The following is a 14,476-nucleotide window of genomic DNA, read 5'->3' on the forward strand; positions in this document are numbered from 1 at the left end:
ATTTAGCGAACTTCGCCCGCACCGTAAACTACCGTGCGTTTCCTTTGCGAGTGCAGTGTCGGTTAGGCCTGCCTGTCGGCGTGTAGCCGCGAGTCTTCACTACCACTTGTGGTGTCAGTTCGTCGATTATGACATCTGCTGCCAGAAAAGGAAAGTTTTGTCTTTTCAAGAAAGAAGAACGTATACCCGCCCGGTGCAGTTCCCAGCAAGTGCCCTCTCGAACATTTTTAGTGCGGCAAAGAGTATCAAGTTCGTGAAAAGGCACCCTTTCAGCATACGTTTGAGCCCCCAGCTGGGCTCAGTGCATTTCCTTTCCTTTTCACCTGAACCACTTAGTAGTAGTAGTAGGTCCTTGAAATGGGTTGAGGCACCGGAAAGTGTGAAAAGGCAAAAGTGATACTGAAGTTACGTTTGTGAATACGTGGGTAAGTGACCGTGCTTCTTTGGAGTGCCGTGTAGTGACTAAGCTCGTGGTAAAGCAGCAGTTGCAAATCCCGCAGTTGCAAATCACGCAGTTTGTCACGGTGAAATAAATCCTTTAAGGTGAGTTCATCATCACTGATATCTGGAATTTCGTGCTGCCATTTGTCGACGTCACAGCGTTGTGCGAATAATTTTGTGTGCAAAATTTATCATGCCTTGCTTTTGTTCTGTTCGTTTCTATCTTTGTTTCTTTATGATAATGTGCCGCCCCAGTGTTTAAATTCCCGCATTTTTTTTCAATAAACTCAGTTGGAAGTTAGCGCTTGTGCTCGTCGCCTCCCTGTGTCCCCTGTCGTTTTTTTTTTTTTTTTTTTACGCTACACGAAGTCATAGAATTTCGGTTTCGTTTCTGCTTCATTCACGCGAGCCTTAATCTGAAACGTGAATGTAACGAAAGCCTGCGCGTAACGAAAAATTTGCAAATTTTTGTCAACTTCGTTATGTCTAGGTTTAACTGTAGCGATCTTCACAACTGTGTGCTGACGGTCCGCCGTTCTCAACCCCCACGCACCCTTCCCGTGAGCAGTAGGAGAAGGAGCTGTCCAGCTCCGGTCTCGATTCCCAGCTTAGGCTGGTGGAAAGGGCCGTAGCGGCAGGGGTCTCCAATGGAGTCCTGGAATGAGGGCCCCACACCACATTACGATGCTCCCAATAAAGTTTATCCTCCTCCTCCTCCTTGCTGGAAGCAAGCCCCACAAACACAGGTTTCGAACTCATTACGTATTGGCATGACTCTGCCGCTCGCTACCCCAGGCTGGCAGATATGCTGCACTGACGTTGTTGTGCCGAGCTAACGGAAGCTGTGATGTCGAGAGAACTTTCTCTCAACTGAGATACGTTCACCGATTACACAGGTTTCGAATGGAGGCCGACATGTTCCGCATGCAGATAGATGATAATGTAGGTGAACAAAGGTGTGCAAAAAAATCGATGACCAGCTTTTTGTGAATAAAATGTTTAATTTCTGAGAAGTTATCAATGCTATGCTGTCATCAGATTCATTACTGATTGAAACACGAAGTTTCCGAGAGTATTTGCTAGAAAACCCTGATGTCCCCCAGACTACCAGCTTAAAACAAACACCAATTTTAACGCGTTAGAGTTAGGAAGCTCGCCATGTCTTCTGCTAATATTAAAACAAACTGAGTGTATTACAGAGCACATCTGCAGATTTAATCATGCCCCAGTGAGTGAGTGAGTGAAAACTTTATTGCATAACAGCCAGTAGTCCTAGACGTCGGCCAAGAGCCCTTGGGCTCTAGCAGCGTCTTCGGTCAGCTGAATGGCCCAGACTTGATCAGCTGGGTCGGAGCTGAGCAATACGGTCTCCCATTGCTCTACAGTAGCGATGTTGCGACCTAACGTTGTCGCCTGTGGACAAGCCCACAGCATGTGGGCTAAGTCTGCCCTGTCCTTACACCGGTGGCACTTGTCAGAATATTGCCCAGGGTAACAGTGACTGTACGCAACCGGGTTGGGATACGAGTTGGTCTGTAGAAGTCTCCAAGCCACGGATTGCCATTTACTGAGGGTAGGATGAGCCGGGGGGAAGCGGGTCCGCTCTAGCCTGTAATGATTAGTTATGTCCCTGTAGGACACAAGGCGATCCCTACCCGAACAGCGAAGTGAATGAGCGTTGTTGTCGTCACCAGCTCGGTCAGAAAATCCTCGAGCGGCGTCGTGCGCGCATTCATTCCCAGCCAGGCCAGAGTGTGCAGGTGCCCATATTAGACATATCTTGCCCGAACGCTGAATGTTGTTGAGCCCAATCCTTAGAATTGCAGATGCCTCTGGGGAGATGCGCCCCCTTGCGTAATTTATAATAGCAGACTTTGAGTCGCTTACCACGTATTTGATTTTTGCGGATGCCGTCATTGCCAGGGCAATGGCCGCCTCTTCGCCCACCTCCGGCTCGCTCGTGCGGACCGACCCGGAGCTGATGGAATTGCCCTGGTGATTGACTATTGCAATTGCCATAGCATTGCGACCCGGATAGTCGGCCGCGTCCACGTACAGCACGTCCTCCGAATTTCCGAATCGTTTGTGCAGGGCTTTCGCCCTTGCCTGCCTGCGTTCCTGATTGTGAACCGGGTGCATATTTTTAGGGAACGGTGGGATGTGAATTTGATCGCGCACTTCGGGAGCCAAGGGTATCTTGTGAGTGCCTGTTCGCAGGTGGTTGATGCCCAGGGAGCCGAGAATATGCCGACCCGTCTGGCTGTGGCTAAGCCGTTCCCGTTGAGCCAGCCGTTGAGCCTCTATTAGTTCGCTAAGGGTATTGTGAAGCCCCAGCGCCTCGAAACGTTCGGTCGGAGCAGTGATCGGGATGCCGAGGGCCTGCTTGTAGGCCCGTCTAATAAGGGCGTCAATTTTGAGTTCTTCGTCCTTTCTGAGGTGTAGAAAAGGGGTGACGTAGGTTATCCTACTGAGGACGAAGGCTTCAACTAATCGAACAAGGTTGTGCTCCTTCATACCGTGATGCCGGTTAGCGATTCGCGATATGAGTCGGGTAGTCTGATGCACGCTTTTTTGGAGCGCGAGGACGGTTTCCGAGTTGTGTCCATTGGCCTGTATTCGGAGACCGAGAACCCGTATACTGGACACTGTGGGGATGGGCTGCGTTCCATTCGCGAAAATATTCACAACCGGGGGGTTCGGGTCGGTACGTCTACCCCTACTAGTGCGCCTGTAGAGCAACAATTCTGACTTTTGCGAGGAGCAACTGAGGCCCCTGGGACTTACGTACCGCTCCACCGCCTCAATGCCTTGTTGCAAGGTGTCCTGAATTTGCCCGTCACTGCCTCCGCTGACCCAAAGCGTGACATCGTCCGCATAGAGGCTGTGTTGGAGACCATCGATCTTTTGCAGTATTTCGGGAAGCCCCATCATGGCTACGTTGAAAAGAAACGGGGAAAGGACTGAACCCTGTGGAGTTCCCCTGCTCCCAAGCTTGATCACATCTGATTGGAGTCCCCCTACAGCTAGAGTAGCTGTGCGTTCGCATAGGAAGTTACTTACGTAGTTGTATACCCGTTTCCCAAGGCCCAGTCGGCTGAGGTTGTCAAGAATTGCCGAGTGTTTAACGTTGTCGAACGCCTTGTCGAACGTTGTCGAACGTTGTCGAACGTTGTCGAAAAAAACCGAATTTTTCGCAATGGCTTCACAGAAAAACCCGATTTCTCCCCGGTTATCCGTTTGAAAAATAGCACCCGATTTTTACCCCCCTGTTCTAAAAAAATATAAAACCCGAAAACTAACAACCCTAAAATTACGCTATGGAAGCTTTTGTAAACAGCAAATCCGAGCTTTCGTAATTAGCCGTGCGCTTAGAAACACCAAAGGTTTGTATAAACGCACGCATGGGCCCACTACATTGTAGCTGTTAACATTTTGTTTGGTGCTGCTTGTCACGACCATTCGCATGCAAAAATGCCTGAATTTATGACCGTTTTCGCTCCAGGCCGCCTTATCTCGTAACACAAAGTTTTCTGACCCCTTATTTCGCGATTTTTTTTTTCCTGAAAGTTTTGCTCATTGCTTAGTGGATGCTAAGCTTTCAACATAATGTAACACCAAGCCCTGATCACTGTCCCGGAATAAGTGCGCGCAAGGAGAAGAATCATCATCATTTTCAACCGCCTTAGGAAAGAGGTGGACGTGTAGCCTGTGGCAGAAGAAGACAACGAATTCATCATGGTCATCGGAAGACCTGTGTTGACCCGTACGCATGTTTCCAAACGCTTCGCTGCACAGAGCGCCCACGTGACATGTCTGTTCGCGTGATGGAGAACGGCAATTCAACGTGGTCATTGGCTGCACCCCAAACCTAAAGCGACCTAAAACATACAAAATCAGCATTTTTAACAAACACAACACGACCTTTTCAGTTTAGAAAAAAAAAAATAAAAAAAATCGTAGTTTTGCTGGGCCTAGAACGCAAGCTGTTAGCGCCAGTAATCAGTACTCTACATCGAGGCTACAGAGCCCGAACGGTGGGCTCGTTGTCGCAGGCGCTCAAAAGAATAGCGCGCGCAGTGACATCACACGTCACGTGGGTGCTCTGGGCAGCGAGCGTTTGGAAACACGCGACCCGCACTTCCCTTTATGTCTTCTCCAGCCCCTACAGAGTGTGAATGTTTTATTCTTACATATCATTGTTTTCGAATTCAGAAGTACGCGCTTTTAACTAATTAGACCATCCTCAAGCCCGCCCTGATCAATCCCCCTCGGTGAACGCTCGCCATTACCCTAAACGAAAAGAAGAAGAAGAAGAAGAAGAAGAAGAAGAAGAAGAAGAAGAACGATGAAGAGACGAGATGGACGTTGGAAATCGACCCCAAGTCGACAGGATGACGCAGAGTCCACAGAGAATTTTGACGAAATCCATCCCGAGTGTCCTTCGAAGGACAAGGAGAAGAAGCCCACGAGTCGCCACAAGAATGAGCGCCATGGCAAGTCTTTCGTGCTTGCCTGTGCCTACAGCTGGATGGCAATAACCACACTGGCAGCTAGCGCCTTCCTCTCCGTTTTCCTCATATGCATCTGCGTCCACCTGACCAGACACAGCGACCCGTACGAGGAGATCTTCCGCCGATGCCGACTCAACGCCAGCGAGTGCCCATCGCAGCGTCGCAGGACCGCCTTCGGGGCCTGGTCGCCAGAACGCACGCTCGTGTGCACAATCGGGCCCTACGCGCTCGTGAGGCGCGCCTACCCTGGTGACAGCATCTGCAAGCTTATCATCTTCACGCACGTCCGCTACGACATCGCCAGCGACTCGCTAGTCCCAGCGGTCAGCAACCCGGCCACCAGGAAGAGCTGGCGCCTCTTCCAGAGACGCGCAGTTTTCTACAAAGTGACGTGGTTCATGCCTTCCTTCGACTGGAAGGTTCTGCTCGCTTCGCTCAACGACCACGTAGCCCGCCGCATCAACGCGTCGCTCGTTCGAGCCAACATGCTGGGACTGGCGCTCACCAATGTCCGCCTGCCGGTCCAGGAACTCCCCGCTGTCACCTCAGCCCTGTCCTTCTTGCGGCGGACGAACCCAGGTATGTTCCTGGCTCTGGGCGCGTCCTTCGAGGGACTCGCAGACGACAACGCTGCGTCTCTGATCCCCAGTGACCTCCTAGACGCCATGGCGACGCCGTTACGGCTCTTCATACTCGAGACGCACGTGCCAAGTGGCGAAAACGGCTGCGTGGCGGGGTACGCGACGCCCCTGGAACCGTACGACGCGCATCCGCGACTCACGCTTCGCGGAGCTGAGGTCCTGCTCTCCCACCGCGCCCTAAGCCTAGTGGAGGGCGGCCTCCTCACCCGCTGCTTCTCGGTGCACGCAGGGGCGATAGTGTTCCGCGCCGAGGACATTTCCCCGTCGGCATTACCATTGCAGCTCGGAGGGAGGTGCCACTCGTGGCAGCTGGAAAACCTGAAGCGTTTCTGCACCGACCGCCACGTCCGCATTGCCTCCTCGGTCTCAACCGTGTACGGTCACGGCCCTGGCACGTTCGTCACGTACGAGAGCGCCTTCCTTGTGGACAGGAAGGCGTTTCCCGTAATGCGGAAGTTCATGGATCGCGACAGCCCTGTCTGCCTGGCCGTGTACGGACTCGACTTGGACCTCAAACCCGCCGCCAGCAGCGACGCGGGCTTGTGCGGAGAGCGCGATTGGTGGTGCACGCTGGTCGAGAGCCTCCACGAAATAATTAAAACTCATCTCAATAGAAGCTCGCACACTCCTTCAAGCTTTTAATACTGCAGACCAGTCAGTATATGGCGCGAGATGTACCGCACGCCGTTCTGTGAAGTTTCTCGTGTGTTGAAATAAATGTGTTCGGATCAAAAATTGTACAAACAGCTTGAAGGGCCCCTCAAACATCATTTCAAATATGTGAAACGATGAGATATCCACGGAACACCCAAGTCAGCAGAACATGAAATACTTGGGGGGAAAAAATCACTCAAAAGGTCTTGCTCACTTTTCTGCGTCCTTCGATGCGTCCGGGCATTTGTTGCGTGCTTTTGTGCCGTCACACAAGCAATATCGTCGGTTTTCCCTGCAGCTGCAGCAATGAATGCATTCGATAGGTGCTAAGCAAAATCGCAACGAAGACAAAGCCGAGATAAAAAGATTGATACTGTTCAGTTCTGGTGTAAACTGCCCATGCAGAGTGCTATATCTGGCACAGAGGAAAAACAATGGGCATTTATTTAAAAGGTCCCGGCCACCCCCTTTCCAACTTTTTTGCACATCTGAAATGCCTTTAGAATGTAGAGAACAAGCACGTGTAGCCCTCAAAGGACTACTGACGCGAAATGTCAAAGCTGGGATAACAGTGTAAAAGGCTTCCTTTCTATATATATATATATATATATATATATATATATATATATATATATATATATATATATATATATATATAGTACAAGCTCGTTAATTCGTCAGAGTTCGCATTCTGACATCTGCCGCTACACAAGTGTGGTCTTCTTTCTTCGCTCCACTGCGTTTGCATGCCACCACCATCGTGCGCTACAGTGATGGCAACGCCGGCAAAGCGGCAGAAGTACGAAGCCAAGTACGTGGCGACTAAAGTGGAAATTTTGGAGAAATTATGAAGAAATTATTAATGATGTCACGGGCACCCAGGAAGACCACGATTCTGACCACGATTCTGATCCAGGAAGACCACGAGTCATGCGCGGAGGTGCAGCCGCGACCTCATCGCACATCACGAGAAGTCTCGGAGGCGCTTTTGATGTACGCGGACGTTTGCCTGAGCAGTTCCGACAGTTTGCGTGCTGTTGGCCACTTGAAATAGTTAAAGGCCAACTGCACTCAAAATTTCGACCTCTTGAAAACCCTATTTTCCTATAGTCTGCTTAAAAAGAAACCAGCATGCCAAACACAACAGCTGAAATACGCGCGTGGACGCCGCACACGGCCAGCAAAAATCGGCGATTTTGAAACCGAAACCGAGGAGAGCGCGGCCATTGCAGTGACGTTGCAGCCGTCCAGCGAGCGGCCGGACGGTCAACAGCTCAGGCGAATGTCTGCGCGCAAGCTCCACGAACGCACGGAGCAGCGAATGGGTGAAGCGGCGCAGCAGAGCTCGACCGGTTCTCCAGTTTCGTGGCTCGCCAGAGGAAGAATCCCCTGTCGGTTGGAACATCACAGGCGCGTCGTGGCTGTTTACCCGATCCGCCGGCAGAAGCAGCGTGCTCTGCGGCGGAGCTTTTTCTGACTGATTAACGAGGCGTTTCACGGGGCTACCACTTGTGTCCCAGCTGATTTGGGGGTACTTAGTACGCATTAAAAATAAATTTGGTCGAGGTGAAATTTGAGTGCAGTTGGCCTTTAAGAAAAATTGTAATGTCAGCCGGAATCTGCGCGAAAAAGCAGACGACTAATACAAAATACTTCAGCAAATAAAGGTATGCTTCTCCAACGTGATTTTAATGTTGTTTTTCCTGTTCATTCATTAATTCGGCATTCGGATAATTCTGACATTTTTCCCGGTCCCGTGAGATCCGAATTAACGAGCTTTTACTGTATATATATATATATATATATATATATATATATATATATATAGTATAAGTAAAGATTCGGATACACAGCAAGAACAATAACAAACAAGGTTTACTTACGTAGCAGCGGCAACGGGACTTGCCTTCATCAGAGTAAAGTTACATAAAGTTACAGCAAAATCATGTAACTTTACTCTGATGAAGGCAAGTCCCGTTGCCGCTACGTAAGTAAACCTTGTTTGTTATTGTTCTTGCTGTGTATCCGACTCTTTACTTATACTATTTCTGCGCGCTTTGTGAGTTTATCTTTCTCTAGACATATATATATATATATACCGTAAAATCCCGAGCAAGCGCCCCCCCTGTGGTAACAGATAATTTGAGGAATTTTTGAGGGGGGCCCTTGCTCGGTCGTCGACCGAAATTCAAAATGGCGGCGTATTATCCCGAGCAAGCGCCCCCTCCCCCAATACCTATCCCGCGAAAGTTTTTACGGTAGCGGACCGGAACTCAATATGGACGCAAAACACTCGCTGAGAAAAGAAATAACTTTATTTCCACCTCTTGATGTATTGCGACGATGCTGCGAAGTTCCCGAGCTTCAGGTTGTCCGCGATTTTTCTGGCCTCTTCAGCCAACAGCCTGTTGCTGACGGCACGACCGGCGCTCCTCTCACTCTCGAAAAATTCAAAAAGAGCGTCGTCTAGTTCTTCACTGAATACAGGCGCACCGTTGCTTAGCTTCCGTTGTGCCTTTCCTTTTCCGTAGCTGCGGTGTAGTACGGTTTCAAAGTTCTTGTCCCATTCGCGCACTCTCTTCCGGTCGATCCCGAAATGCCGCGCAGTCGCGTGCACGTTTCTGCCGGTTTGTCGATGCCATTCTACAACCTCAACCTTTTTTTTTCACTGTGTACGAATGCATCCTTCTCGCTTACGTCCCGCACACGTGGGACGGTCCACACGTTTTTCGATAATGGCAAATGGCGACTGACAGCAGCTATGCTGGCTCCGGCTGGCTCACGTTTCGGCCAGCTTCGGCTTCGGTCGTGTGCTGGCTACGCATGGGGAACGGATACTGCACGAGACATACGTAAGCCCAAACAGTTTATTTTTCTAAAAAATTGCATTATTCTATAATTTAACATGCAAATATTTAGCAAAAAAAGAAAAGAAAATACTAAACAACTAGGTAAGAGGTTTTGTGAAAATGGGTGAAGCGCCGGAAAAGGTTAAAAAAAAGGCAGGGGGCGCTTGCTCGGGATTTGGCGCAAATTTCAAATCACTCGAGAATGGAGGGGGGGCGCTTGTCCGGGTAGGGGCGCTTGCTCGGGATTTTACGGTATATATATATATATATATATCCCAGCAAGTTTAAACAGTTACCATTCAGTATAAGATATTTTAAATCCATTAAAGCCCGAAAAAGCCTAGAACGGATACCCTTTCGCAATCCGCATCAGTGTGTCGCCGTCTGCAACCATCTTCTGCTACATGAAGGAAAGAAAAGGTTTTCTGCTATCTGCTCCGCCTGGCCCCGACTGCCGACGTGTGGGCTCCCGTGACGTCATCTACGCTCTGGCTGCGGTTGGCACGCGCTGTTCCGCGGTGTGTACACGTCATGCTTTTGGGATTCACGTCACGCTGCCCGGTGCGTGGAGATGGGGGAGACCACTGCCGATCTGGACGCGCGCGCGCGCGCGTCCCACCGGCAGTGGTGCGACGAGAACAGTGACGTCAGGAGCGCCCTCCTGTCATGGCGGCCACCTCGGTGTCGTTTAGCCGAAACCGAAACTGACACAAATAAACCAGCCTGTAAATAATAATTACGCGGCTGTCGACCCTCTAATTTGACATTCTATGATTAGTGGGCTGCTATATAGGCCCCCATAGCAGCGAAGAAAGACCAGCTGGACAGTAAATTATTATTGCTCCACGCATACCAAATAAATAAAATTACACTAGCCCAAAACATTTTCTTGTTTCTCGGCCGAGGCATCATTTGCGTGCATCAGTAACGCCATTCAAGCCATGTTGCAACTGTTGGCTCAAGCTTCTTTGCACCCCCCCTCCAAAAAAAAAAACGAATTCCAGAGCCACTCAACAAATTTCAATCAAAGCCCAAGTAGAGAGTATCTCCTGCAGCAAGCAATGCACGCAGTGCTTCTCAGTGCTGGCAATAAGAAGTGCTTTCAAAGTGCTGTTTACTGGCACTTTGCTGAACACTTTTGTGTAGCGCATGCCTTTTCTAACTGAGCATGGCCTTAACAGCACATTACGTGCATATGAGATATGCTCTACACAGCATCATCACTCAACGCCTATCAAACCCTTGTCGATTAAGACAACAAAAAACTTAACACGACAGCAGTGCCAGACTGCTTCCTGCAATATCCCTGCAATGACGAGTTTGTTTTTTTGGAATAATCCACCCAGTATATGCCTGCTATGTTTTATGCAGCCATGCTGCCACGCTAAGCTACAATCCCAGGAAGCCAGTGCATGGTCCTTCACTACGGAAGTTTTCACTTCAGGGTCCCGTCGAAGGCTCAGGGCGAGGGCCCTCACTGCAACGTTTGCTTTCATTGCGACAGAAACCACTCAAAGCTTCATCAAGCCAGGCTCCTTGCCCACGCCCGGTCAGTCTTTTCGTCACAATGAAAAAAAGATTTTCACCAACTTCATGGTCAGGAGGGACCTGGACCATTGGTTTTACACCATTACGTGCTAGTCCATCAATGGTCAGGAGGCTTCTATGGGAGTCAAACGGAAGCATGACAATAACATTGAAAATATTCGATTAATTGGAAGTTGGTGAAAAATATTTTATTCCAAATTAAGCATAAATTTGTTGCTTGGTGTTGAATGGGCTGAGCAGACCAGTATAATTAAACCATACTCGCTGTAACAGTGCCTTGATATAGCCACACAATGCAGAGAATGTAAAGACAGGCAACGTCCCCGGGGTTCATTGTCCCACTTTCTGGTTTGTGAAATCACAAAGCATGAAAGAATATTCCCGGAGATTGATGAAGGCACCCCTGACAAACAGTATTCCCATGCGAGCTTGCACAAGACATAATGATGAACCTGGGAACTTTTGGTAGGTAGTTTCCATGGCTGATACAAAGCGGCACCATGTTTCTGCAGTGCTGAGAATCAATTAGAGGTACGGCGAATAAATGACAACATTTCAAAAATAATCTCGCTTTATTGGCACACATGCAATAGGTCGGGGCTAGAGATTAGCACGAAACCGAGTGGAGTTCGTCGTTTTTTCCGTGTCCACTGCGATGGCTTCAATCTCTACCAGGCCTCCCTGGGTGAAAGAGGCACTTCAAGTTGTGAAGTCTTCTTGTGTAACTCGCTACGTTTTATACACTGCCCTGACCCCCTCCCCTTTCTCGACAATTAACTAAACATGTTTTCTTTAGCATCATGCCTCCTTTTACCTCCTACTGACAAAAAGAGAGCAGTATTCACAGGGAACAGAACTAAAATATCCTTGCCTTTGAAGTTGTTGGGACAGGTGTCAGTGTCTGTGACTAGTAAATACCGCGGACAAAATTTCACATGCAAGCTAGTTCACCACAATGGTTATACTAAGCAGGGGTGAGACAGCTTAATCACATTTGGGAGCAGTTTTTGGAGCAGCGAAATCTCAATTTTTGAGCAGAAGAATCTTTATTTGGAGCAGAAGAACGACATTTATTATGTCGCCTTATAGGAACCTAAAAAATCACATTTTTGGCAACTCCGGGGAGAAAAGTGCACTTTTTAATCGGTTTTGAACGTACATAACACTGAAACAGCGTTTCATAAAGTTTTTTTCTATTCCACTACCCTTTCACAAACCATTTTTAAATTCTGAGGCTCTATGCATAGATAGCGTGGAGCGCCATTGGAAATATCGAATAGAAAAACTGAGCAATTGCAAAGCATTTTTAGTATCATGTGAATGCAGAAATTATTCTTTTTCTAATCCCAGACTGGGCTTTACGCACAAGTGTAGAGCCACGGCAAAAGTTGCGCAAGGCGAGGTGAAAGTCGTCGCATTTCAATCCCCAATGTGAACGTTCACTACGATTGTAATTTAAGTAATGTTGGTATATTTACCCACCTCCCTCCTCTTGGCGTTAAATTTTCCTTCAGGTAGATGAACTATTATTACTAGCGCGCAATAATAGCCCGACCCGCTATCGGACTGCTCGAACATTTTGCGGTGATGTAGCCTGCGCCGCCACTTCTGCAGTGTCGATCATCCCATTCCCGCCGCTCGCAAGCTCGCTTTCAAAGGCAGCAATAACTCAGCATTTTATAACACCTCAATGAGTCCGAAATTGCACTTCAAGGACGCACCGCGCCTAACGCTCAAGGCCGAAACTAGGCGAATTCGCGGGCGCCACGTTTCTGAACTCCTGTCTTTCGAGTCGCGCAACTTCCCGCAACAGACCAAACGACTAGATGTAAACCCAGCCACCCTCATAACCAAAACCACGGTAGAAATGGGCGAAGAGCACTCTGCCTGAACCACGAGCAACTGCTTCGCTTGGCGGCCATGTTTCCCAATCTTCTCCACACCAAGATGGCGGCGCCTCGTGATGTCGTTCCGGAGATCCGGCGCCCCGAAAATTGCCGTTTTTTCATCAACTTGCACAAGTAGTTTTTTCCCTCAGTACACATAAGTATTTTTTCTAGAGGACTTTGCAATGGTTTTGTATGGGAAGACTTTAAAATCGTTTAGAAGGGGCCTTTAGTTAGTTTGAAACAAGATGGCAGCCCTTCAAAGGGGCCCCGAAGACAACGTAAAACTTGCCTTATCATAATATTACACATGCCATAACATGTACGTCATTGAAAAAGCTATTTATAAGGAAAACACAAGCAAGGGTGGCAATGCACCAGCTATTTTTCGGAACCCGATTTGTGATGCTGGATATCTTTAACTAAATGGCCGATACCGATAAAGTTAACTGCAAGTTCAAATATTGTTTGGACTAGCACCTCGAACCTCCTAGTATTTTAAATAGAAAGCAACGCAATTTTTGCAGCAATAAGGTGGTTAACAAATGGCTAGAGGGTAGAACCATGGGAGAAAAGTAAGTATGAAACAAATGGTATGAGTAGCAGGGATGCTGTGCCATCTCTTGAGTGGCTCTCGTAATAGCGGGACAGCTTTTGAAGACAAAAAGACCACAGCGCACTGTTTTTTCATAAGGCACCAACGGTTCAGGTAAGCTCAGGCTGTCTCATTCCAGTCAGTTCTTTTACCCAAAATCAGAACAAAGCCCGTGGCTGTGGCGTACACGACGTAGTGTTATTACATGGTAAAACACCCCGCCTATGTTTTACTAGGTTTGAACAGCCAGTTTCACGATAGCCTTGAGTCAGTGTGCTTGCTGACTGCCCTTATTTTTTCTGCTCCCTCATGTACATCCAAGAGCCTTTGCTACATGTCATTACGGCGCAGTAAGTGGGTAATTTGAATTCTGATTCTTTAAACCCTAATCCCTCAGTGACGGAACCAATGTTTTCATCAAAATTACAGCGTGGTAATTTCTGCCCAATCCTTGAATAAAGCAAAGTTACATGTTGTCTACATATGATCCCTTCAAAAACAAAATCTACCGACTCCATGAATACCTATTTGAAACAATCGAGATAGTAGGAGAGTTCAAAACCTCAACACTCCTGCCGCCCATTACTGCAGTGAGCAAACGCAGGAGTAAGCAAGCACACCCATGCAACACAAACAAAAATAATGCAGCCAGTCAAACATTGCAAACACCAGGACATGTGCACAACTGCGCAACGTTGCTAATAGCAACCTTGGCATACATGCTCACGTAGCACTGCAGTCAAAGGTAAGTGGAGCACTGGGTGATAAAGTTCAACAAATTTAAATTCGATTTGCCAAGCCAGCCACCTTTAAGTGAGCGTTTAATTCACTTTTTGAACTGAAAACCACTCGCACTATTATTTGTAGCACATAAATGATCTTGGATTCAAGAACCCACGCTCCATCTACTTTTCACTGCACCTGTTTATGCTGGCAGACCAGACCAAATAAATACTTTCAAACAGAGTTGGCTCAAGTTTCTTTAATGTGTCATCATCCCTGTCATTTTTTTCAGTGTGGGGTGACCACTGAAACTTCAACCCGTGTGCAAAGCGGGGGACTGTTTATGGCTTAGCGGAGGGATGTCGCCAGGTGCATAGAAAAGAAATGTGTTGCCTGCAAGAAGTGTTAAGTTGTTTGTTTTGTTGGTTGAAGTAGTAGTGCAAATAAGCATGGCCTGCAGAGTACAGTGAATGGAAAACACACCACCAAGATCAAACTTTTTATATAAAACACTTGACGTGCATGCGGGATCTATTTTATCATTATTTTTCAAGCACATTTAGCGCTTTGCTTCAGTTACCATATGTCTGGAGGTCATTAGAGAACCAAGTTGGTGGACGGGGACTCA

General features: G+C 48.1%; 1 protein-coding gene across 2 annotated transcripts in view; it reads right to left on the reverse strand.

The window, feature by feature from the left end:
- Window positions 1-11,197: 11,197 nt before the first annotated feature.
- The window catches only part of LOC144159449 (2-iminobutanoate/2-iminopropanoate deaminase-like), a 32,643-nt gene continuing 29,364 nt past the window's right edge, over window positions 11,198-14,476 (reverse strand). For both annotated transcript variants that reach the window (XM_077690947.1, XM_077690945.1), the window contains exon 6: window positions 11,198-11,325. In XM_077690947.1, the coding sequence (XP_077547073.1) occupies window positions 11,245-11,325 (81 nt within the window). In that variant the 3' untranslated portion in view covers window positions 11,198-11,244. The remainder of the gene's footprint in view (window positions 11,326-14,476) is intronic.

Source organism: Haemaphysalis longicornis, unplaced genomic scaffold, assembly GCF_048455015.1.
Source record: "Haemaphysalis longicornis isolate Haplotype H1 unplaced genomic scaffold, Haemaphysalis longicornis Haplotype H1 scaffold_10, whole genome shotgun sequence".
NCBI classification, from domain to species: Eukaryota; Metazoa; Arthropoda; class Arachnida; order Ixodida; family Ixodidae; genus Haemaphysalis; species Haemaphysalis longicornis.